The sequence below is a fragment of the Salvelinus fontinalis genome, chromosome 33 (genome assembly GCF_029448725.1).
Source record: "Salvelinus fontinalis isolate EN_2023a chromosome 33, ASM2944872v1, whole genome shotgun sequence".
Taxonomy (NCBI): Eukaryota; Metazoa; Chordata; class Actinopteri; order Salmoniformes; family Salmonidae; genus Salvelinus; species Salvelinus fontinalis.
The window spans coordinates 23,900,864-23,926,428 of NC_074697.1; the positions used below are offsets into that span (position 1 = coordinate 23,900,864).

General features: G+C 43.0%; 1 protein-coding gene and 1 long non-coding RNA gene across 4 annotated transcripts in view; one reads left to right on the forward strand and one right to left on the reverse strand.

Moving 5' to 3' along the window:
• LOC129831851 (neurofibromin-like) overlaps nt 1–25,565 on the reverse strand; it is a 113,426-nt gene that overhangs the window by 64,630 nt on the left and 23,231 nt on the right. For 2 of the 3 annotated variants that reach the window (XM_055895357.1, XM_055895360.1), the window contains exons 7-29: nt 24,840–24,915; nt 24,484–24,641; nt 24,233–24,406; nt 23,677–23,805; nt 23,481–23,555; nt 23,210–23,341; nt 22,920–23,057; nt 22,659–22,772; nt 22,429–22,508; nt 22,153–22,276; nt 21,731–21,977; nt 21,543–21,616; nt 21,363–21,446; nt 20,869–21,249; nt 20,537–20,676; nt 20,257–20,379; nt 17,997–18,197; nt 17,567–17,748; nt 17,148–17,359; nt 16,694–16,855; nt 16,481–16,584; nt 16,107–16,242; nt 1,990–2,052 (exon numbers count right to left, since the gene is read on the reverse strand). In XM_055895357.1, the coding sequence (XP_055751332.1) occupies nt 1,990–2,052; nt 16,107–16,242; nt 16,481–16,584; nt 16,694–16,855; nt 17,148–17,359; nt 17,567–17,748; nt 17,997–18,197; nt 20,257–20,379; nt 20,537–20,676; nt 20,869–21,249; nt 21,363–21,446; nt 21,543–21,616; nt 21,731–21,977; nt 22,153–22,276; nt 22,429–22,508; nt 22,659–22,772; nt 22,920–23,057; nt 23,210–23,341; nt 23,481–23,555; nt 23,677–23,805; nt 24,233–24,406; nt 24,484–24,641; nt 24,840–24,915 (3,309 nt within the window). The remainder of the gene's footprint in view (nt 1–1,989; nt 2,053–16,106; nt 16,243–16,480; nt 16,585–16,693; nt 16,856–17,147; nt 17,360–17,566; nt 17,749–17,996; nt 18,198–20,256; nt 20,380–20,536; nt 20,677–20,868; nt 21,250–21,362; nt 21,447–21,542; nt 21,617–21,730; nt 21,978–22,152; nt 22,277–22,428; nt 22,509–22,658; nt 22,773–22,919; nt 23,058–23,209; nt 23,342–23,480; nt 23,556–23,676; nt 23,806–24,232; nt 24,407–24,483; nt 24,642–24,839; nt 24,916–25,565) is intronic. The other variant, XM_055895359.1, reaches the window with a different exon arrangement.
• On the forward strand, nt 7,861–9,225 carry LOC129831854 (uncharacterized). The gene is made up of 3 exons (XR_008755824.1): nt 7,861–8,090; nt 8,204–8,279; nt 8,376–9,225. It is a non-coding gene; the product is annotated as an uncharacterized LOC129831854 (long non-coding RNA).

Consider the following 25,565-nt stretch of genomic DNA (forward strand, 5'->3'; position numbering starts at 1 on the left):
GGTCTTGGCCATAGTGGAGTTTGGAGTGTGACTGTTTGAGGTTGTGGACAGGTGTTTTTATACTGATAACAAGTTCAAACAGGTGCCATTAATACAGGTAACGAGTGGAGGACAGAGGAGCCTCTTAAAGAAGAAGTTACAGGTCTGTGAGAGCCAGAAATCTTGCTTGTTTGTAGGTGACCAAATACTTATTTTCCACCATAATTTGCAAATAAATTCATTAAAAATCCTACAATGTGATTTTCTGGATTTTTTCCCTCCCATTTTGTCTGTCATAGTTGAAGTGTACCTATGATGAAAATTAAAGGCCTCTCATCTTTTTAAGTGGGAGAACTTGCACAATTGGTGGCTGACTAAATACTTTTTTAGTCAGATACTCACTGTATCTGTTCATTTACACACCCAGGAGAACTTAGATATGGTAATTTTCATGGTTTCATAAATTCATCGAATGTTAAGGAAAGGCGTATAGTAAGGCGTTTGGGAAAATTCTATAACAATATAGAGCGGGAAATGCCTTTGAAAAATTAATAGACACTGCAGTAAATAAAACCAAATATATATCTGTCTTGTTCAGGACCGGCGTTTAGGCAGATCAGTGCGCCATAACCAAATCAGAGCTACAGTAGCCTTATGTGCAAATAAGCCATTTGCCACATAGGCCTGCAATCATTAACTTTGAACTGGACTGCGTTTACAGACAGTAGCAACAGCGCGACTTTGGATCATTAGCGCGCATTTGCCAAAATCCACAAAATACACCTGAATGGATTTCTGCAAATACCACGGGAATCCTCTTAAATTTGGGAACTTAGGCCTATTGACAACTTATATACATAGGATGCTGTACACAGCATTTTAACACATTAAAATAAAAGAGATAAAAAATATTTGTCCAGCCTTTGGTGCTGTGCTTGCAGATGTGCTGCGACAGTAATCAAAAAGTATTTAACTCCAAATAGGGCCTCCCGAGTGGCGCAGTAGTCTAAGGCACTGCATCGCAGTGCTAGCTGTGCCACTAGAGATCCTGGTTCGAGTCCAGGCTATGTTACAGCCGACCGGGAGATCCATGGGGCGGCGCACAATTGGCCCAGCATCGCCCGTGGTAGGGGAGGTTTTGGCCGGCAGGGATATCCTTGTCCCATCACGCTATGGCGGGGAGGGCGCATGCACGCTGACGCGGTCACCAGTTATACAGCGTTTCCTCCGACACATTGGTGTGGCTGGCTTCCGGGTTAAGCGGGTATTGTGTCAAGAAGCAGTGTGGCTTGGTTGGGTTTCGAAGGACGCACGGCTCTAGACCTTCACCTCTCCTGAGTTCATACGGGAGTTTCAGCGATGAGACAAGACTAACTACCAATACCACGAAATTGGGGATAAAACAGGGTAAATATATATTTATATATATATTTACACACAAATATATATATATATATATATATATATTTTAAGTAGCTATAGCTTGTAATGTTTAAACTTGTTTTTCCTTTTTTTGCACTACATTGATGAAAGAAAGAGAAAGGAAAGAAAAGGGGAGAAAGAAAAGAGAATGCTGGCGTCAAACTCATTCCACCGAGGGCCGAATGTCTGCGGGTTTATGCTCCTCCCTTGTATTTGATCGACCATTAAAAAACTGGTTAGTAAAGAACTCCCCTCACCTTGTTATGTAGGTCCTAATTGAAAGGAAAAAACAAAAAGCCGCAGACACTAGGCCCTCCATGGATAAAGTTTGACACCCCTGCTGTAACGGAATGCACTGGTTTCTTGGCATGGTTAATAGAAAATGGAAGCAACTAAGTTGGCACCTGTATTAGTACAAGGATTAGAGAAGAGAAGGCTGAACACAGACTTGAATGTGAAAACCGTTTCAAGATGAACAAATTAAGCACTAAATCAAACCAAAAAGAAATCAAATTTTAAAAAATGCAACAAAAACTTATTTTTGCTTTTGAAAATAAAGTGGCTGAGGAAAAAGTTCTCTGAACTTACTGCTTTTTTGTTTTCCTTTCTGTCTTTAACTGTGGCTTTAGTCAGTAGAGAGTGGCAAGTAGCCTACAGAACAGAGATGAGCACAAACAGGTCACAGCACCGGGCACACACACACACATAGGCGCTACACAAGAGCATCTGCCGGCACAGCCCTACTATTGAACAGCATAGCATGTGTCTGTGCAGGTGCATGTTTTTTTACAGGCAGATTTTAGCACTATGGTAGTAGTATGGGAGAGTATCGAGCAAATGGAGATCGATATGTATATGCTTCACTTTCTGTGAGATTTCGGTTTTGTGTGCCACAAAATAACAGTGGTTCCAAAGCACCCTGTGTTCATCTCATTGAGATATCAAAACAGCTGATGTGTAACTTTAAGTCAGTGTAGGGAGAAAGTCAGTCTTTGTGGAATCAGAGAGCACAGCAGGGCAGCGGTGTTGGCTCATCAGACATGCAGATGGAAACAGCAGGAAATAGGCTGGGGTAGTGTGTGTACATACAGAGGTGTTCTTTCATGGAAAAGTTAGGCTTAATAGAGACGGAAGTCTGTGTGTGTGTGTGTGTGTGTGTGTGTGTGTGTGTGTGTGTGTGTGTGTAAGAGGTTGGGTGACTGCGAGCAGGAACACACTAGCTGCTTTGTGGTGTCTTGATGTTGCTGTAGCCAGGTAATTCAACTGCATATGTTCCCCCTTATCAAACTACCACCATTGAAGGTACAGCCCTTTATCTGTTCTGTCACAGTACATGAAGAGAGAACATGTAGGAGGGCAGAGTACAGTGGTTCCTCCTTTAAAAGTTGCATCATACGTGCGGGCTGTTGTAGCATTCTATGGCACGCTAATTAATTGTCAGCCATTTTTTTACATTAATGCACGTTAGTGCTAGTTTGACCACCAGAGGGCATCTTTGAGAAGCATTTGATAGTCTCCCATATTGGCATTACGAGAGAATTTAAAACATTTTGTAATAACATAGTACATGGGATTGATTAATACATTTGATTAATATTATGGTGTTTCTATTCTGAGAAAAACAAAACCCTCTGGGTTTCCATTAGGATGGAATGGAAAATATGGCGCTGTACAACAGGACGGTCAGGAGGAGGCTACAGCATAAGAGGATTGGAGGATTCTAAATAGTTTGCCTTCATTAGACAACTTTATTCCAATATTTCTGTAAATCAGTGGTATTTATTCCCATAGTAATTCGTTATGGTTCCATAACTAAATCAATATCTGCATTTTGAAATAGTATTTTTATCATTATTTTATTAACAAAAGCATAAAGACACAGATGAAGAAATACAGTAATGTACAGAATATGCTTTTACATTTGGATAATAAAGCATTTAAGATAAGCCATCTGCATCTGTTTATTATGCTACTGTGCAGTCTGACAAGTAAACATATCCTACAATACATACTGTAGTAAACATGGGAAAGTGCCTAATTCCTTACATAAGGGAGAGCAGGCCATGTCTGTACTAGAGAATGCGGGCACGCGGGAGACAGGGGTTCAATTTCCCGACGGGGAGGAAGAAGTAGGCTATCCTTGTTAATAAGAATTTGTTCTTAACTGACTCCATATGTGTTATTTCATAGTTGTGATGTCTTCACTATTATTCTACAATGTAGAAAATAGTAAAAAGAAAAATCCTGGAATGGGTAGGTGTTTCCAAACTTTTGAATGGTACTTGCTTAATTCATTTGATTAATATTATGGTGTTTCTATTCCAAGAAAAACAAAAAACTATCTGGGTTTCCGTTAGGATGGAACGGAAAATATGGCGCTGTACAACGAGCAGTACAGTACTGGGCCATTTAGCTAAAGAATCCCCTAATAAGAATTTGTTCTTTAACCTGGCTTGCCTAGTTAAATAAAAGGTTCCACTAAGAGCATAACATTTCTACATCATCATTTTCTAATTCTAGTCTAACTAATACCCAAACGGAGATTCAGTGAAAATAAAAATCTCATTGATTTATCAAGACTAGTCCACATGCTTGTCTCAGAGCAGCGCGAAACGATACTGAAATCTTATTGTTTCAAAAATCTTACTGCTTTAAATCCTATTGCCTCTAACTTCAATATGCTTTTTAAATAAATAAAGACCAACACCACATTACTCAACACTAGTGAGACTCATTTCACCTATGGTAGGCCTACAGTACGTCTACAAATATTTTTTCAATGAAGTGACTCTGCCAATATTTACATTTAGAGGATTGGAGGATTCTAAATTAATATCTAAGGGCCATTTTCCATTAGATATTCTCAGATACTAACGGAAAATGCCCCACTGTATTTAGAATCCTACTTTTTAATTTACTATTATATAAAAAACCCTTAGGATCTGTGAGAATATCTAAGGGGCTTTAATATAATTCTAAATTCATAATAATCGCTTTGTTTAACCTCTACCGAGTACCTAACCCGGATTCGGGAGCACCCCCCACCCCCCCACACACTGATTAGCATAGCTAGCATAGCTTCACAAGTAGATAGTAGCATCTAAATATCATTAAATCACAAGTCCAAGACACCCAATGAAAGACACAGATCTTGTGAATAAAGCCACCATTTCAGATTTTTAAAATGTTTTACAGGGAAGACACAATATGTAAATCTATTAGCTAAACACGTTAGCAAAAGACACCATTTTTTTACTCCAACAGTTTTTTCCTGCGTCAGTAGATATCACTAATTCGACTAAAAGAAAATATATATAGCCACTAACTAAGAAACAAATTCATAAGATGACAGTCTGATAACATATTTATGGTATAGCATAGTTTTTTTTTTTTAAATGTGCATTTTTCAGGTATAAATCACAGTTCTACATTGCAGCTGCAATCTGATATAGTGCTGATGCAGCCAGAACAATTACAGAGACCAACGTCATATAACTAATTACTTGTCTTAAAACATTTCAGAAAAAATACACAGCGTACAGATATTGAAAGCCCAACATCTGGTGAATCCAAACAATATTTCAGATTTATTAAATGTTTTATAGCGAAAACAAAATGTAGCGCTAAATTAGCATAGCCACGCCAGCCAGAACCAGCTGGGCGCGCCCGACCAGTTCACATGCACGACAGATATATGAAATAACATCGTAAATTGGGTCTTACTATTGCTGATCTTTCATCAGAATGTTGATAAAGGTGTCCTTAGTCCTGATGAGTCGTTCAATCCATTCACAATGGCAACTTTCCCTCTTCATTTAGCATAGGTACTGGTCGACTAGCACGGTTCTGTCCAAAGTTAAAAAAACTCACAGAACGGAACACGGCAAAACTCCCGAAAAAAATTCAAATAATCTGATTAAACTATATTGAAAAAACATACATTAAGATGATATGGTCACATGTATCAAACAAACTTCGAGACGGAGATAGTTTTCATCCGTAACGGCAGCATAACAAAAGACAATTGCACCTCTAAAACACGCGTTTCAGAAAACCGGAAGTTGTCGGTCACGCTAAAGAAATAGGTCTTATTTCACGTCAGTACAAGATAAACAAAAAATTTCTCCTCTGACGTCTTCATGACACCCAGAGGAAGACGAATGAAGTGTGTTTCGGGTCATAGGTGGCGTGACCATATATAGGCAGAGCGTTGAAGCGAGCATACACATCTTGCAATCTTCTTCTTGCTCAGGGAAAGTGCTGTCAAATGACTTATGTTTCACTCAGAGACAAAATTGAAACGGTTTTAGAAACCATAGCTTGTTTTCTATCCAATGGTATTAATTATATGCATATAGTAACAGCAATAATTGAATAAGAGGCAGTTTAATCTGTAGAGGAAATTATGCTAATGCGAAAACAGCACCCCCTGTATTCTCAAGAAGTTAAAAAGTAATGATATTTGGGAGATATCGTTTTCATTTAACCAGGAGTGAGCGAGAAAAAGGCAATTCTTGAACATGGGGTGAGACATTCACACTACTTTGTAAATAAAGCCAGTTTGTTATTTAGAATGATTTATTTATGGCGAAACCTAACTTAATTATTTAGCAGACATCACTTGCTTATATTCAGTCAACACATATCTTAATAACCTGTTCGGGACAGGGGGGAAGCATTTTCACTTTGGACAAATTGCGTGACCAAACGGAATTTCCTCCTACTCTGTTCCAGAAGGTAATACATGCATATTATTATTACTATTGTATAGAAAACACTCTGAAGTTTCTAAAACTGTTTGAATTATGTCTAAGTAAAACAGAACTCATATGGCAGACAAAACCTGAGAAGGAATATAAACAGGAAGTGAGAACTCGATTTTCAAAACAGTGCCAGATGATACCCCTTTTAGTTATGGATGTGAAAACACTTCCTAGGGCTTCCACTAGATGTCACCGTCTTTAGATTTTGGTTATATGATTCTACTATAAAGGAGGGGCTCATAGGAGCTATTTTACTGAGTGGTCTTCAGAAATTTTCGGTCTCATTGTGCGCGGTCACGAGAGAGTATGCTCTCGTTCCTTATTGATGATTAATGTTAAAAACATCCTATATATGGATTGCATACATCATTTGACTTGTTTCTACAACCTGTCATGGAACTTTTTGAGTTTTTGTCTGGAGGGATTGCTCGTGCGTCATGAAAATGGATTACTGGGCTGAACATGCTAACAACAAGTGGCTAAATGATGGGCTTTATGGAACAAATCAGTCATTTATTGTCAAACTCGGAATCCTGGGAGTGCCTTCTGATGAAGTTATTCGAAAGTAAGTGAATATTTATAGTGTTTTTGTAGCTTCTGTTGATGCCAAAATGGCGGCTATTTCTTTGGCTGGATTGTGCTCTGAGCGCCGTTCTCAGATTATTCTTTTTCCCGTAAAGGTTTTTTTTTTTTTTTTTTTTTTTAATCTGACAGCGGTTGCAGAGGATAAGTTTATCTTTAATTCTGTGAATTACACTTGCATCTTTTATCAATGTTTATTATGAGTATTTCTGCAAAATCACCGGATGTTTTCGAATCACAACATTACTGCACGTAACGCGCCAATGTAAACTGAGATTTGTTTTAATATATATGCACGTTATCGAACAAAACACATAATACATGTATAACATGATGTCCTATGACTGTCATCTGATGAAGATAATCGAAGGTTAGTGATTCATTTTAATTATATTTCTGCTTTTTCTAACTCCTATTGTTGGCTGAAAAAATGGCTGTGTGTGTTTGTGACTTAGCTCTGACCTAACATAATCATATGTTGTGCTTTCACTGTAAATCATTTTTGAAATCGGACACCATGGGTAGATTAACAATATGTTTATCTTTCATTTGCTGTATTGGACTTGTTAATGTGTGAGAGTTAAATATAAAAAAAAAAAAATGTTTTTGAATTTCACACGCTGCCTTTTCAGTGGAATGTTGTGGGTGTTCCGCTAGCGGTTTTAAGAATATCATGGATTATAATTGAATATTTTCATTTTCCATGCTTGTCTCAGAGCAGCGTGAAACGGTGCTGAAATAGACATCAACAGCGTGAAGGCATATATATATATATAGGAGATTATTTCGAGAGAAAAAAATGACAGTGAGCAACTGTAATCTGAATAAAGGCCAAAATAATATTTAGAAAGGCCAAAATATAGCCCTGCTAATAGCAATAATGGTCTGTAGTTTAGACCCAATGATTCGTCTGACAAACAAAGAACTTTGCGTCCTGCAGGCCCAGGCATGGATCATAGCTGGCGAGATATTCAATGATATCATCTTCATAGAAAAATCAACCGTGGCCCTTGAGAAATTTGCTCAAAATTGTTACAGAAAAAAAGATCAAGCAAGCCGAGTCCCTAGCATCCGCTCAAACTCCATGTGTGGGGTGTGGGGGGGGGGGGGGGGGGGGGCATTTATAGCCAAGGACCTGGCCCATATTTCATTTTGGCTATTTACAACCAAAAGGTACATCAAATATTGTAGCCTACACCCCACGGACTGTTAGGTGTACAACAATAATTCACTCTTGCCTCCTTTTTCAGGTATCACGGCTCAAGATGTCTTTGATGAAGAAATAATCAAGAGATGTGCTGGACCCTGTCAGAGAGGTGTTTCAGTGACCACATTTCTTTTAAGGTAGGATTATAGCAATAATTTGTTACATTTAGGCCTATTTACATGTATATTTCTATTATTGAACCTAATGTTGGCTGTTACGCTAGATGTCTTTTTTTCTTCTCCAAATGCAGACAATGACCCAAAACGCACTGCCGCCCGGGTTTAAATTGCAAATGAGGGCATAAACTGGGTCAAGATGCCAGCAGAGTAAGTAGACCTTAAATAAAAATAAATGAAAAGACCTACAACACCTTCGGTAGGCCTTCAGTATATCTAAAATATTACTTTAATCTCTACATGTAGGTCTCCTGATTTAAACCCGATCGAACTTGTTTGGCATCAACTGAAAACATGAATCCGTAACTCTGCCAAGCCGACAAGCAAAGATGAACTGAACTGGTCAAGGCCATGAAGATGTTTTGGCTAGAAAAAGACGATACAACAAATACATTGATCATCTCAGCAAGATTTTACCTGTGGTCGTGGAGCTGTGTGGAAGTGCAACCAAAATGTAGTTTAAATAAACAGCATTTGAATGTATTTTTTCTCGTTATTTTATTAACGAAAGCATAAAGATGTTGATGAAGAAATACTGTACTGCTGTTTTGAGTTAGAAACGTAACACTTTAGAGTACTCAAGCATCGAATACATTGCAACTTGAGGGATTTTCACAACAGTAGCCGGGTTATAAATAGTCTATTGTCCTGCTAATAGGAAACATTTGCATGATGGGATACACCTACTACAGTACACTTGCCTCCAGTTGTCCATCAGTACTGTAAATAAAAACACAGCATCTTGTTTACATCTTGTTTACAATCCTACTTCTATTAGGCTGTTAAGCCTCATAGCCTACCCCTATATCTTTTTTTTCTCAGAACATGAACCGTGTGTAGGTAGATACGTGTGTAGGTAGATGTGGAAAGGTAGACAAATGATTTGTTGCAAGTTGGGGGGGGGTTCACACCTAGCTCGGCTATTAGACAATTCTTTAGTCAAGGTTGAACGGTCTATTGTTCATCTAATAGCCCATCCTAGAAACCTGGTTAGCAGAATTCACAGCCTGCTACACTTGTGAAAAACTAATAATACTTGTTCCCCTTTCCACTTGTTAGTGTTTTTAGCCACAATCGGCCCCAACCCCAAATAATACATAACGGTACAGTCGATAGCGTGCTAGACTTCGGGCTCTCTTTTACCGCAGCCAACGTGAGTAAAACCTTTAAACGTGTTAACCCTCTCAAGGCTGCCGGCCCAGACAGCATCCCTAGCCGCGTCCTTAGAGCATGCGCAGACCAGCTGGCTGGTGTGTTTACAGACATATTCAATCAATCCCTATCCCAGTCTGCTGTTCCCACATGCTTCAAGAGGGCCACCATTGTTCCTGTTCCCAAAAGCGAAGGTAACTGAGCTAAACGACTATCGCCCGTAACACTCACTTCCGTCATCATGAAGTGCTTTGAGAGACTACTCAAGGATCATATCCTCCACCCTACATGACAGCCTAGATCCACTCCAATTTGTTGACCGCCCCAATAGGTCCACAGACAAAGCAATCGCAATCACACTGCCCTAACCCATCTGGACAAGAGGAATACCTATGTAAGAACGCTGTTCATTGACTACAGCTCAGCATTCAACACCATAGTACCCTCCAAACTCGTCATTAAGCTCGAGACCCGGGGTCTCGAACCCGCCCTGTGCAACAGGGTCCTGGACTTCCTGACGGGCCGCCCCCAGGTGGTAAGGATAGGTAACAACATCTCCACCCCATTGATCCTCAACATTGGGGCCCCACAAGGGTGTGTTCTCAGCCCCCTCCTGTACTCCCTGTTCACCCATGACTGCGTGGCCATGCACGCCTACAACTCAATCTTCAAGTTTGCAGACGACACTACAGTGGTAGGGTTGACTAACAACAATGACGAGACGGCTTACAGGGAGGAGGTGAGGGCCCTCGGAGTGTGGTGTCAGGAAAATAACCTCACACTCAACATCAACAAAACAAAGGAGATGATCGTGGGCTTCAGGAAACAGCAGAGGGAGCACCCCCCCTATCCACATTGACGGGACAGCAGTGGAGAAGGTGGAAGTTCCTCAGCGTACACATCACTGACAAACTGAAATGGTCCACCCACACAGCCAGCGTGGTGAAGAAGGCGCAACAGCACCTGTTCAACCTCGGGAGGCTGAAGAAACTTGGCTTGTCACCTCAATCCCTCACAAACTTTTACAGATGCACAATCGAGAGCATCCTGTCAGAATGTATCACCGCCTGGTAGGCAACTGCTCCGCAGCAAGGCTCTCCAGAGGGTAGTGAGGTCTCCACAACACATGACCGGGGGCAACCTACCTGCCCTCCAGGACACCTACACCACCCGATGTCACAGGAAGGCCAAAAAGATCATCAAGGACAACAGCCACCCGAGCCACTGCCTGTTCACCCCGCTATCATCCAGAAGGTGAGGTCAGTACAGGTGCATCAAAGCTGGGACCGAGAGACTGAAAAACAGGTTCTATCTCAAGGACATCAGACTGTTAAACAGCCACCACTAACACAGAGAGGCTGCTGCCAACATACGGACTCAAATCTATAGCCAATTTAATAATAAAAAAAATTGATGTAATAAATGTGTCACTAGAGGTCGACCGATTAATCGGAATGGCCGAACAATAAAAATGAGACGATTTCAAGTTTTCATAACAACATTTTAGGACACCGATCATGGCCGATTATATTGCAATCCACGAGGAGACTGCGTGGCAGGCTGACTACCTGTTATGCGAGTGCAGCAAGGAGCCAAGGTAAGGTGCTAGCTAGCATTAAACGTATCTTATAAAAAACAATCAATCTTAACATAATCACTAGTTAACTACACATGGTTGATGATATTACTAGTTTATCTAGTGTGTCCTGCGTTGCATATAATCGATGCGGTGCCTGTTAATTTATCACTGAATCACAGCCTACTTTGCCAAACGGGTGATTTAACAAGCGCATTCGCAAAAAAAAGCACTGTCGTTGCACCAATGTGTACCTAACCATAATCAATACACAAGTATATATTTTTTTAAACCTGCATATTTAGTTAATATTGCCTGCAAACATGAATTTCTTTTCGTTCAAATATTTTTTATTGAACACACACAAGAATGGTGTATAGGTATAAAAGACAGGTATACAATTCTTATCTAAACATAATAGAGCAGACAGAAACAAAAAGACCCAGAGTTCTGGTTCCAAACAAATATTACAAAACAAGACATACAGAACAAGGACAGGTAGAAAGATAGAGGGTAGTTTCCCCCCCTTATCCCTCCCCCCTTATTCCCCTCCCCCCTTATTCCCCTCCCGACTGCTCGGGTGGCGGGGCCAGCACATGCTGCCCAAAGGTAGATTAAAATATTACAATTGAGAGTGCGTTAAAAAGTACAAATTCACAGCGCCGAATGGTCCAAGTTAGAGAGAAAAGGCTGCCAGATTTGATCAAATGTTGATAATTTATTGTTCAGAATATATCTAATTCTTTCTAAGTGTACAGTGTTTGCCAATTCGCTGAGCCATAAATTTGGTAGAGGGCTCTTCCCTCCTTTTCCAAAACAACAAGATTAGGTTTTTTTTTGCCGAAATGAGACTAAGAGATGAGATGTTTTTGGGGGTTGGATAATCCGTTTAGGGAGTCAGACACTCCCAGGATTATCAGAAGCGGGTCTGGGTCAATTGAAGTCTCCAGAACTTCACAGAGGATCCTAAAAATTCCACACCAATAACCATACAAGCTAGTGCATAGGGCAAAGCAGTGGAGTAGTGTACCCTGCGCAGCCTGATATTTATCACACATAGGAGATGTATCAGGAAATATCCTATGCAGTTTGGTTTTGGAATAGTGTAATGTGTGTAATACCTTGAATTGTATGAGACGATGTCTGGAGTTAATGGAGCAGGTGTGGATATACTCCAAGCTATCTTCCCAGTCTGCCACCGAAATGTCAGTCCCTAGTTCTTCCTCCCATTTTGCCTTAATGGCATCTGTAGAAGGTGTGCTAACCGATTGAAAAGCGTCATATAGACGAGATATCAGTTTGTCTGAGGTGGGGGATATTTTTATTTTTAGCGTTCCCAAATGTTGGGAGGTGTTTTCTAACATAGTCTCTGATTTGTAGGTATCTGAAAAAGTTACTTCTGGGAAGATTATAAGTTTCCCTCAGCAACTCAAAGGAAGCAAAGGTCCCTTCTATATATAAATCACCTATGGTACTTATCCCCAACTCTCCCCATTGCTCAAAGGTGTTATCAAGGTTAGAGGGGGCAAAGGAGGGGTTCCTGGCAACAGGGAGCATGAATGACATTGGTCTAAGCTCAAAGTGGACTTTAATTTGCTTCCAGATTTGGATTGTGCTATGTATAATAGGATTGTTACGATAAAGTGACCTCTCCAGATTGACAGGCGACAAAATCACAGCACCAATAGAGAAGGGGTGACACTCCTCACGCTCCATACTAAGCCGTGCGTCATCCAGCAAAAGCGTAACAGCGCGGAGGTTAGCGGCCCAGTAATAAAATTTGGGAGAGACAATCCTCCTTCCATCTTGGATTTGCAGAGGTGTTTTTTACCTATCCTGTGTGTTTTATAATCCAAGATGAAAGGATTGATAATTGAGTCCAGTTGTTTATGAAAGGATTTAGGTATGAATACTGGGATGTTCTGGTATAGGTAGAGTAGTTGTGGGAGGAAGACCATTTTAATGGCATTCATTCTTCCGAGCAGAGAAATTGGGAGAGTTCTCCAAAATTGTATGTTTGTCTTGAGTTTTTGCATCAGAGGGGGGAAATTCTCTTTAAATAGTAAGGAGTATTGTTTGGTAACTACAATTCCTAGATACATTTATTTATCTTCAGAAAAAATTACCTTTCTGAAGATAACTGGAAGATGTTCTAGCCAGGAGGTGTTTTGCAACTTATATAATGTTTACATACCCTACATTACTCATCTCATATGTATATACTGTACTCTATACCATCTACTGCATCTTGCCTATGCCGCAAGGCCATTGCTCATCCATATATATACATATTCTTATTCATTCCTTTACACTTGTGTATAAGGTAGTTGTTGTGAAATTGTTAGATTACTTGTTAATTATTACTGCATGGTCGGAACTAGAAGCACAAGCATTTCGCTACACTGGCATTAACATCTAACCTTGTGTATGTTACCAATAAAATTTGATTTGAGAATGTTGAGGGTTCGAAACCTGCTCCCTGCTTGTTTCATTACATTATTATGCCGATCTCAGAGCAAATAGCCTGGATTGTTACACACATCTCGTTCCTCACCCTCTTCCACACGTCATTCTCTGCCCGAGTGGCTCGCTTGTGGGCGTGCTGGCAGGATATGGCAGCACCTTCGGTTGTGCGTCAAGAATTTAGCATAGCAAGTTTGTAGGAAGGTCTGGTTATTTACAGGTAAATAGTATTATACTCTAAACCGATCTGGTGACAAACACATTTTGCTGCCCTGTTTTCAAATCGTCCACATGGCTGGGAGAACCTCCTCAGATTAATGCAGATGAAGGGAGTTAGATATGCATAGTGTACTTTTTTTTTCTGTATATATGAATTACAAATCAGCCTTTACTTAAATCATGTTTCTAGTCTATTGCATAGTTACAATGTGTAATCATTGATGTCCCAGGATCATGAGTGGTAAACACTGTTGAAGTGTATAATTGTAATACATACATGCAGACACAGCATCATTCAAAGAATGGAGTTTGATACACCTGGTATTGGATATGACTGGAAAAACACTTGCTAAATAGCGAATTTCGTAAATGAACTTTGGTTAAAAAAAATATGCTTCTAAATACACTGCTCAAAAAAATAAAAGGGAACACTTAAACAACACAATGTAACTCCAAGTCAATCACACTTCTGTGAAATCAAACTGTCCACTTAGGAAGCAACACTGATTGACAATAAATTTCACATGCTGTTGTGCAAATGGAATAGACAAAAGGTGGAACTTATAGGCAATTAGCAAGACACCCCCAAAAAAGGAGTGATTCTGCAGGTGGTGACCACAGACCACTTCTCAGTTCCTATGCTTCCTGGCTGATGTTTTGGTCACTTTTGAATGCTGGCGGTGCTCTCGCTCTAGTGGTAGCATGAGACGGAGTCTACAACCCACACAAGTGGCTCAGGTAGTGCAGTTCATCCAGGATGGCACATCAATGCGAACTGTGGCAAAAAGGTTTGCTGTGTCTGTCAGCGTAGTGTCCAGAGCATGCAGGCGCTACCAGGAGACAGGCCAGTACATCAGGAGACGTGGAGGAGGCCGTAGGAGGGCAACAACCCAGCAGCAGGACCGCTACCTCCGCCTTTGTGCAAGAAGGTGCACTGTCAGCGCCCTGCAAAATGACCTCCAGCAGGCCACAAATGTGCATGTGTCTGCTCAAACGGTCAGAAACAGACTCCATGAGGGTGGGATGAGGGCCCGACGTCCACAGGTGGGGGTTGTGCTTACAGCCCAACACCGTGCAGGACGTTTGGCATTTGCCAGAGAACACCAAGATCGGCAAATTCGCCACTGGCGCCCTGTGCTCTTCACAGATGAAAGCAGGTTCACACTGAGCACATGAGCACGTGTGACAGACGTGACAGAGTCTGGAGATGCCGTGGAGAACGTTCTGCTGCCTGCAACATCCTCCAGCATGACCGGTTTGGCGATGGGTCAGTCATGGTGTGGGGTGGCATTTCTTTGTGGGGCCGCACAGCCCTCCATGTGCTCGCCAGAGGTAGCCTGACTGCCATTAGGTACCGAGATGAGATTCTCAGACCCCTTGTGAGACCATATGCTGACACATGCACATTTGTGGCCTGCTGGAGGTCATTTTGCAGGGCTCTGGCAGTGCACCTCCTTGCACTAAGGCGGAGGTAGCGGTCCAGCTGCTGGGTTGTTGCCCTCCTACGTCCGCCTCCACGTCTCCTGATGTACTGGCCTGTCTCCTGGTAGCGCCTGCATGCTCTGGACACTACGCTGACAGACACAGCAAACCTTTTTGCCACAGTTCGCATTGATGTGCCATCCTGGATGAACTGCACTACCTGAGCCACTTGTGTGGGTTGTAGACTCCGTCTCATGCTACCACTAGAGCGAGAGCACCGCCAGCATTCAAAAGTGCCCAAAACATCAGCCAGGAAGCATAGGAACTGAGAAGTGGTCTGTGGTCACCACCTGCAGAATCACTCCTGTTTTGGGGGGTGTCTTGCTAATTGCCTATAATTTCCACCTTTTGTCTATTCCATTTGCACAACAGCATGTGAAATGTATTGTCAATCAGTGTTGCTTCCTAAGTGGACAGTTTGATTTCACAGAAGTGTGATTGACTTGGAGTTACATTGTGTTGTTTAAGTGTTCCCTTTATTTTTTTGAGCAGTGTATGTTTCTACATTAACATTTCTCTCAATTGTACTTGGAGTTACATTGTGTTGTTTAAGTGTTCCCTTTATTTTTTTGAGCAGTGTATGTTTCTACATTAACATTTTCCTCTCAATTGTACATTTTTTGCTTGACTCGTTATGACGTTATAATTACTTAGATTTGCTTCCACCGTAATTTTTCTCAGCCATCTTTGCTGAAGAAAGTCACCAGGGACGGGTGGCTCACGTCAAATTCGATATGATTGGTCATATAAAACCCTTGGGACCCAAATGCATAATGAGTGCTCTAACTCCCCCTTGTGGTGGTCTGGAGGAATGACACCGTGGCGCAGGTTACCTCGAAGTCCCGCGGTGTAAGCGCAGAACTTTTAAAGGAGTAACCACTGTATGTATAGCGGCAATGTTAGTGGAAAGTCAGAGGAAAGTAAGAAGGTTGTAGCAGTGTGTGTATTAGATTGAGTGAGAGCTGTTGACTAGTGCCATTATTGGCACAGTGTGGAAGAAGGAAGCCAGTGGCTTGAGAGTGTAGGCGACAGCACTCCACCCACCCAGAGAGCAGCGTCAGGCCAGGGGTGGCATATGATCCTACCTGGTAGAGACAGTGACACACACTGCGTAGCTGCGGAGGGAACTCGCTGGAGGAGTTGATAATGGCCAGGAAGAACCGGTCTGTGATCTGGAGAAGGTTCCGCTGGTTCTCCTCAAGGTTCTCTGACTGTTCTAGTCTACAGACAGGGAGGGTGGAGGGGACAAAAAGAGAGGAGGCGGGGAAAGAGAGGATGGGGAGGGTCCTACAACTGTCATTCATGAATGAAATAAAAAGTAAAAATTGCCATGGTAACTTCCATTTAACAAGGTTACCCCCCCCCCATAATTGCTCAAATCGATGTGCTATCCCTTACCACCACACCATGCTACCACGGTCTAACTAACTGGTGGAATGCTTCCAGTGAAGGTTCCTACCTGGTTGTGTCCACCTCAAAGCTGATGTTGTGCCACTCTGGGGTGGTGACGACCCCTTTAAGTAGAGGCTCAAGTAGCTTCTGTAGGTACGCCGCCCCGTACACCTGACAAAGGATTTCAACGTAAAAATGGATTTAAAATGTCATGCTTGGTGTGAGTGCTTCAGGTTCTACCATTTAAAATTGTCTGTATGGGAGAGAAATGTGGTTTTACCTTGAAACAGAAAGTCATGATTTTACTGGCCAGGCTGTTGCCTCTGAACAGAGTCTGCATAGAGTCAGCCAGCTCCACCTCCTTGGAGAACATGTTCCACAGCAGCTGATACAGCAGGTGGCGGGAGTCGAACAGCGTCACCAACACACGGGCCAGCTCATCCTGAAGAAGACACACGCAGACAAAAACTCAAATACACAAAAATGCGTTAACACCTTTCTATAACTACTAGAACTAACACACTCATACTAGCACAGGGGTGGCTAACCCTTTTCCTGGAGAGCTACATGAGATGCAGGCTTTTTCTCCAGCCTTGCACCAACATGTCTGATTCTACTAATTAATCAGCACCTTGACTAGCAGAAACAGGTGTGTTATTGTAGAGCTCTTCAGTGTGAAGGTTGGTCACCCCAAGACGAGACAAAAATGACCTAGTTCTCTTTTTCGTACATACCCACTGGGATCCTGGCACCACATTGGCCAGTGCCATGGCGATGGGCAGCTCTCCCTGGTCTCCCATCATGGTGACCAGCTCCACCAGCCTCTCAAAGCGGTCAGCTAGCACTGTCTCTGCCAGTGTGTCAAACTCTGTCCCCTGCTGGAGGATCTTAGTCAGAACCTCCATGAAGGTGGCCCGTGTCTGCAGGTCCTTATGGTAGCCCAGACCTGGAGAGGGATGGATGGTTGGGGGAGGAGTGAGAGAGAGACAGAGCACCAGAGAGAGATGAAGGGTGGAAGTGGATACAGGGACATTTTTACTGAGGTTTGATTGTTCCTTTTGGAAGCTATGGTCCTTGGTAGATGGAAGGACTAATGTTATGGTTTTCTGGCACTATAAAAATGTAGAGAATCACTACTGCTAAAGTAGATCACCGATAGAGTGCATTAGTCCGCTGTCCACGTTGGCGTTGAGGAGGTTGGACATGGCCAGGACAGTACAGTGTCTGAGGGAGGCCAGGCGTCGAGACATGCCCCTCTTCCTCCCAACCACCGGCTGGCCATCATCCTCCACCTCACTGCAATCATTCAGCAGGTTCATAAACAGGGTAAAGTACCTGGGTACAGGGGGTAAAGCAGGGTTCAGAACACTTAACTGTCAGTTTGGATTCAAATTAAGAGCACATTTAAGTTAATGCATTCCTTTACTTCTATACAGAAAACAGAGGGTGTTTTGCGTGTGGAAATGTTACAGCATGCACCGTAAACAGAAAGCCGAAGAGCAGCAACAGATAACTAAGTCGCTCTGGATTAGAGCGTGAGCTACATGACTAAAAGGTAAATGAGTAAAGCATGTTGTAGTTACTTGAGGAAGAGCTGGGACTTGGCCTCCATCAGCTCCACCCCGTCTCCCTCCTCTGGCTGTAGAGGCAGGCCAGCTAACAGAGACACCACCGCCTCCATACTGGCCTGGTCCAGGTCTCTGGTCAGACACTTGATATCGTCATCAGCAGCCTGGTTGGAGGTGCCCATCACCCAGTCTGTCAGGTATTCCACCATCTTGTTCCTGGAAGAAACATGGTGAGGGGTTGAATTAACAGAAATCGTACAACAACAAAAAGGTTCATTATCGGTAGCCGTTAAAGGGGCAATCAGCAATTGCTACAGACATTTTTGGCCTTATAAACGAATGATGTATACCAGAGGTGTGGACTCAAGTCACATGACTTGGATTCGAGTCAGACTCGAGTCACAAATATGATGACTTGCAACTCGACTTTGACTTTAACACCAATGACTCGTGCCTTATGACTCGACCTGACACCCTCCCCAAATATTAAAAATTATGCTATTAAAAAAAAAGTGTGCAGCGCATCAACTCTTCATTTAACGGATTACAGTTTGAATCGGACAGCAGCCAATCAAATTGTGCCAGCTGAGAAAAAGTTGCGCGTGGCAGTGCAGAGGAACGTCGGTGGGTGAATTCAGATGGAGCCCTTGGAAAGATGACGCGGTGTCAACAAAAAACGGATATAAAGATGACGCTGTGTCAACAAAAAACGGATATAAAGATGACGCTGTATCAACAAAAAACGGATATAAAGATGACGCTGTGTCAACAAAAAACGGATATAAAGATGACGCTGTATCAACAAAAAACGGATATAAAGATGACGCTGTATCAACAAAAAACGGATATAAAGATGACGCTGTATCAACAAAAAACAGATATAAAGATGACGCTGTATCAACAAAAAACAGATATAAAGATGACGCTGTGTCAACAAAAAACGGATATAAAGATGACGCTGTGTCAACAAAAAACGGATATAAAGATGACGCTGTGTCAACAAAAAACGGATATAAAGATGACGCTGTGTCAACAAAAAACGGATATAAAGATGACGCTGTGTCAACAAAAAACAGATATAAAGATGACGCTGTATCAACAAAAAACGGATATAAAGATGACGCTGTATCAACAAAAAACGGATATAAAGATGACGCTGTATCAACAAAAAACGGATATAAAGATGACGCTGTGTCAACAAAAAACGGATATAAAGATGACGCTGTATCAACAAAAAACGGATATAAAGATGACGCTGTGTCAACAAAAAACAGATTGCAACTTGCAAAACATGCGGGAAGAAAATTACAGACGCAGGCGCAACAATTTCCAACTTTGTTCGACACTTGAAGCTGCACAAAGAACGGTAAGTCGTGGCTAATATAGGCGACAGCTATATAATTTATAATTTTACTAGTGTATCATGTAGGCTAACGTAACGTAAAATCAATGAGCCTCCACAAAGTCAGTCAGTGCGGGAACGTGATCATTGCACCCAAGATTGAGCTACAACTGGCTAGGCAGTTGGTAGCCTACATCCTACCTGACGTTACTGTTGTTCCTAAAGCCTTTGACATATGTTGGCCTAGTGTAACCACACACAGTGTGTGTGTGTGAAGGTTGTGGGATTGTGTACAAGCCTACATAGCCCGATAGCGCACCATAGCGATCCTCGATAATCAATCATTATTTGAGGGGGGGTCTTTCTCAAGGCTACCCATGTATTTCCATTAAAATCAAGTTAATTTGGAAAGTAAAAAATATATAGATATTTTTAAAAGCATTCATGATTTGCGTAAATGTAATATACTAACTATTACTCTTGTTAAAAATATGAAATGGTATTACATTTGGTGAAGAGCACATTATGACTGGTTAAGGACTGGAAACTTGAGACTTGTAAAACAATGACTTGGTCCCACCTCTGATGTATACCCATTGAGTCTTGAAGAATATAACTTATAAATGCCTCATGAGCTACGTTCAACTGTCGTACCCCATAAAGACCCAAAATATAAGCTTGTTTTACGCCAATGTTTGTAAACAAACAATATAGCCTCAAAACATGGTTAAAACTATAATTTTATATCAGGGATTGTCAGTCCATAGCTTTGTCTATGAATTTGAGAGTGGTTATATTCCTCCAGCCCCATCCCTCAGCTTTTTACCAAAACAGGGAGACACTTTTTTATTGTTTGAACTGCTGACTGACACTTTAAGTAGCGTTTGGCTAGTGTTTAGGTCTGTCCAGGAAGGGGTGCTGTCTGTCTCTCACCTGAACTTCATCTCCTGGCAGAAGGACAGGTCGTCTCGTCTCTCCATCATCACCTCCACCAACTGGCACAGCTTGGTCTTCATCTGGATGGCATGCAACGTGTTGCCCAGGATACGCACGTACCTGGGGGGTGAGATAAGACTGAATAAGGTCCTGAAGATGGACAACTGATTAGCCATTTCATAAGCTGAGTTAAAATATATATATATATATATATATATTATTTCACCTTTATTTAACCAGGTAGGCTACAACTGCGACCTGAGTGAGTGTCTCTCACCTGACCAGGTTGAGCATCATGGTCTCTATGCTGGCCTGTCCCAGGTGCTCTGAGCTGCCCTCAGCATGGTTGTCCAGTAGGTTCTTCATGATGGCGATGGTCTGTTCTACAAACTGCGTGTTAGTATCATTGATGGGGACCTGCAATAGTACAGAGACAAATCCAGTCTTAACTACATTCCTGCTAATGTCAACGGACCAATATTTGATAAAGAACTAATAAAATGTGATATGCTGATAGCAGCAGCCTCCCTTTCCTAATAAGATTTATGCTAATACAATTCAAATCATTGGTTAACATGCCCCATCCTCCTCCCCAGCCCATCCACTCACCGGCCCCTGTGTGTCGAAGAAGCGTCCGATGCTGTTCCTGAGCTTGTTGAAGAGCATGTGGTAGAGGACCGGGCTGAGCTCCAGCCCCAGCAGCTCCTTGACATTGGTGCGGACATGCAGACCCACCCTCTCATGACCACATACCAGCAGAGCCAGCAGGCGGTCCAGGAACCTGCCCAGGGGGGTCTCAGTGGAGGAGGAGCAGGTGGCTGAGGTTCCAGCGTTGGAGACATCACAGGAGCCCACAGAGACCATTGAGTACTTGCGTTCGCTCATGGGGCCCATGGGGGGGCTGTAGGTGGCAGGGCCACAGGACTTGCTGCGCTGAGACAGACACACCCCGCCCAGAGCACACAGGAAGCCTGTCATGTTGATCCACTCCTGCAGGGGGAGACAGTGAGCAGGTATTTAGGTAGATTTTGGAGCAGTGGTTCCCTGTGTTATTTTTATTAACGGTGAAACAAACCTAAATCCTGAAATTGAAGTGCTTTTACCTGACCGTCCTCCACCTTGTTTTTGGGGAAGTTAAGAATCTGTTTGGTGTCCTGCTCCCATTTTGCAAGCGTGTCCTCCCATGCCTGGGGTGAGACATGGAAACAAGGAGGGATACGTCAAATACTAGAGGGATGTAAGCAAGGATAAACTGTATTTAATATTTCTCTATTCTTTCACACCTCAGTGTTTCCTGTAGTGGGGTGCTCTATCCTTCTCAACAAGGCCATCACTCTCTTCTGCAGGGTGGAGCGTCCTACCAAACACATAGTGGAACACGTAGAGGGAGTCATTTTCTGAAAGCATTGGCCTATATAGTGACTCTCAGACCACGTTAAAGTGGTCTACAAAACACAATGTTTTTACTGACCGGTGGCCATCATGTTGCTGACGGAGGCAAACTCTGTGAAGGTGGTGTAGTTGGGCAGGATGGTTTGGACGGGCACCTCGTCAGCGGAAGAGCGGATGTCAGCCTCCTCACACAGGTGTCTGAAGCAGGACATGGCCACCAGCACAGCCTCGGTGTCAGGGCTCCACAGAAACATGTATAGACACACCTCCAGTTTGGTCTGGGCCTGTCTGCAGATGGGGATTCCACTGCCTTGTGTGGCACACTCCTGGAGGAGCAGAGAGGATTTAGACATGTCCAACACACGCAAAACTCTCTAGACGGTTTTCCAGACCTAAGCCTCGTCCTAGACTAAAAATAATGTTTAATGGAGATTCTCCATTGAAAGTGCTTTTTAGCCCTCAATGGTTATTCTCATGTGAGGTTAGAGCCCTTGACCTCACCTTGTTCTTGAGGAGGAACTTGTTCCTGCAGATAAGGATCTCCCTCAACCACTTCAACACCTCCGTACTGTTCACCATCTGGTGACCTATCAGCTTCTTACATATCAGGAAGAGAACCTGGGAGCTGCAATGGGATAGGCCAGTGTTAAAGCCCAATGGAATCTCAACACATGCCCCTAAAGACTGGGACTACTACTGAATCCATGACCAGTGTGTCTGTCTACATGGAATATCTCTGGACTGAAAAGCCAATAGAACTAAACCATGTCCTTGTACCTGATGTCCCAGAAGGTTTCAATGGGGGCCTCAGGGTTCCACAGCTCAATGGTCTCAGGCAGGTGCAGCACCAGCAGAGCCTGGCCAGGGAGAAACAGATACAGAGAAATGTGTCTTACTTGAAGTTGACAATTCAATGCCAGGGAATAGAGTTAAAATGGACAGAATGAGAAAGAATAAAGTAGCAGAGTGGATGGAGTGAGAGTAAGAGAGAAGGAGTATAAACTGACCTCCATGGCTTCCTGGGAGAGCTGGGCTGTGTTGGCCAAGGGCACCAGCTGCACCAGGCCTGCGATCAGCTCTGCTGTGCTGCTCTGAGTCTCCTGAGCCTGCTTCCCTGGGTTCTACAACACACACATTAAACATGCATGTATGGGTGAAAGTAAGGGCAGAGAGGAAACACAAACATTCACACAAGTGGAAGGGAGGGTGTAAAACAGAGCCACGGGACATTGTCTCAGTATGTATGTGGTGGTTGGTGTAAGACGTACGTGCAGCATGAGTTTGGGGTCGGCGTGGATGAGTTTGACCAGGACGAGAAGGAGGCACTTGTAGCTGCGTGTGTCCAGATCTGTGGTTCTCTCTTTGAACTTAAGGCTGGTGGTCATCTTCTCTTTAAATGACAGACTCTGTCAGAGAGAGAAGTTGTACCTTTAGGTGTAACTAAGACATACTTGTCCTAGGAGGTTGGCTTATATAGGAAAACAAAAGGTAAGTGGGTTTCCAACAATTGGTGCGACAGTGAGTGTGAATGTGAGTGTGTGTGTGGTCCCTTTCTCACCGGTGTCATGCGTTGAGGGGCGTGTGTGTGAAGGCCTTGCATCACTCGGCTCAGAGTGTCTGAGAACATTAGTCGCAGCTCTCCAGAGTAGCAGTACACTGCATCAATCTTAGACCACCAGTCCAGATCAGACTGAAGGACGAAGAGGATAAAAGAGAAGATCATTAATATTGCACTGCTGTAGGAACGGCAATTGAGCTCAACACTGTCCTATCAACTGTATTTAGACTGAACTTGGTAGTAAGTAGTAGTGGAGACGGTACACACTTACATTGGTGATGATTCTGTGCAGGGAGTTGACCAGAACAAAGTGAAAGGTAGAGGGGGAGGACGAGGCCAAACAGACCTAAGGAGATAAATAAAGACAATGTTGTCAAAATTGCCGCTTTGACAGTGAGGTAAAGCATAATTCAGACATGGTCTGCACATTTCTCAACCGATGCACTGAGCTGAGCAGACTGACTGACCTTAAAGTGGTGGTTGTTGTGAGGGTTGATACGGAAACAGGAGACGAAGCAGTCGATCATGAGGTCCACGTCTGCATTCTGGCTGCCTGCCCCACGAGAGAAGGGCTTGGTGGGGCTGAAAAGCAAGGCCTGATGGAATAGATAGGAGGAAAAAGCTGCATGTCACCATCTGCAATATCCAAATGAACCAATTTCACAATTAACCATTCCGCAAGGGGCATTGTGTAGTTCTGAGATGATTGGATTGGTATTAGAAAAATGGTCATAGCTCCATAGCGGTAGCACAACAGTTGCACTTCTAAAGGTCTAAGGGGTAGCCATAGGCATATCAATTAGGGTTTACCGTTCAGGACGTTGTAGATAGAAATGTCTATACAGAAAAGGACATTGTCAATTTTACTCCACGACATAAATGACAAACATAAAACCCAGACAAGCATCCACAAGCATTGCTACACTCGCAATAACATCTGATAACCATGTGTATTTGATTTGACACCACTGCTGTAGCATTCCCTAGCCCCCAGATGGCAACAGAGTGGTTGGTCGTTCTGACCTTCAGGTCCACCACAAAGGACTGCACCAGGAGGAAGATGCCTGAGTGGTCCTCCAAGTTGATGTAGGTGGAGGCCTTGCACAGTTTGACACAGGCGATGGCAGCACTCTCTGTTAGTTGCTTGCTGCCCCCCTGGCCTGTTAGGGCCTTCCTCAAGCTCTCCAGGAACAGCTTCTGTAGCAAGACAGAGAAAGCAACTATAAGTCACACTACCTATTTAATCTCAGCGTGTGTGTGTTCTCTCATCTCACCTTGTTGGCCTTGCTCTCCTCCACCACCTCTCGAGAGATGATGTGTGTGATCTCGGGACAGAGGATGAGGAGGATGATCTGTAGAGGCCACACCGCTGCCTTCCTCTTGGCACTCTCAGCAAAGCTGTCCACCAGGTCAAACAGCCTCTCCGCAGCATCTAAAGGGAGTGCACAGAGACAGACAGACACACACATGAGTGAGATAGCCCTAAATTCACCTAACTTCTTGAGTGTCCTTAACTGTTCCCTACAGTCCCTTTGAATCCGTTTTGAGATTTAACATGGCACTTTTTTAATAAGTGCATGTTGTGACAGTATCTGTTTCAGTCCAATACAAGGCTATTGAGAATACTGACCTGCCATGTCTGTCTGTGGTCTCTGGTAGAGCGTGGTAAACTCATCAGGGTAGTTCTCCACCCAGTTCCAAAAGGCCTGCGGAGGAACAAAAACATTTAACTGACAGTAGCTACAGTACCAGTCAGTCACAAGTTTGGACACACCTTCTCATTCAAGGGTTTTTCTTCATTTCTACTATTTTCTACATTGTAGAGTAATAGTGAAGACATCAAAACTATGAGGAATGATTTTCCAACAGTCTTGAAGGAGTTCCCACATGGTCCAACTCATCCCGAACCTTCTCAATTGGGTTGAGGTCGGATGATTGTGGAGGCCAGGTCGGCTGATGCAGCACTCCATCACTCTCCTTTGGTCAAATAGCCCTTACACAGCCTGGAGGTGTGTTTTGGGTCATTGTCCCACTAAGCGCGAACCAGATGGGATGGTGTATTAATGCAGAATGCTGTGGTAGCCATGTTGGTTAAATGTGTCTTGAATTTTAAACAAAGACATGGCGGTTGGAACCAAAAATCTCAAATTTGGATTCCTCAGACAAAAGGACAGATTTACACTGGTCTAATGTCCATTGCTCGTTTCTTGGCCCAAGCAAGTTTCTTATTATTATTTGTGTCCTTTAGTGGTGGTTTCTTTGCAGCAATTCGACCATGAAGGCCTGATTCACACAGTCTCCTCTGATGAGTTGATGTTGAGATGTGTCTGTTACTTGAACTCTGTGAAGCATTTAT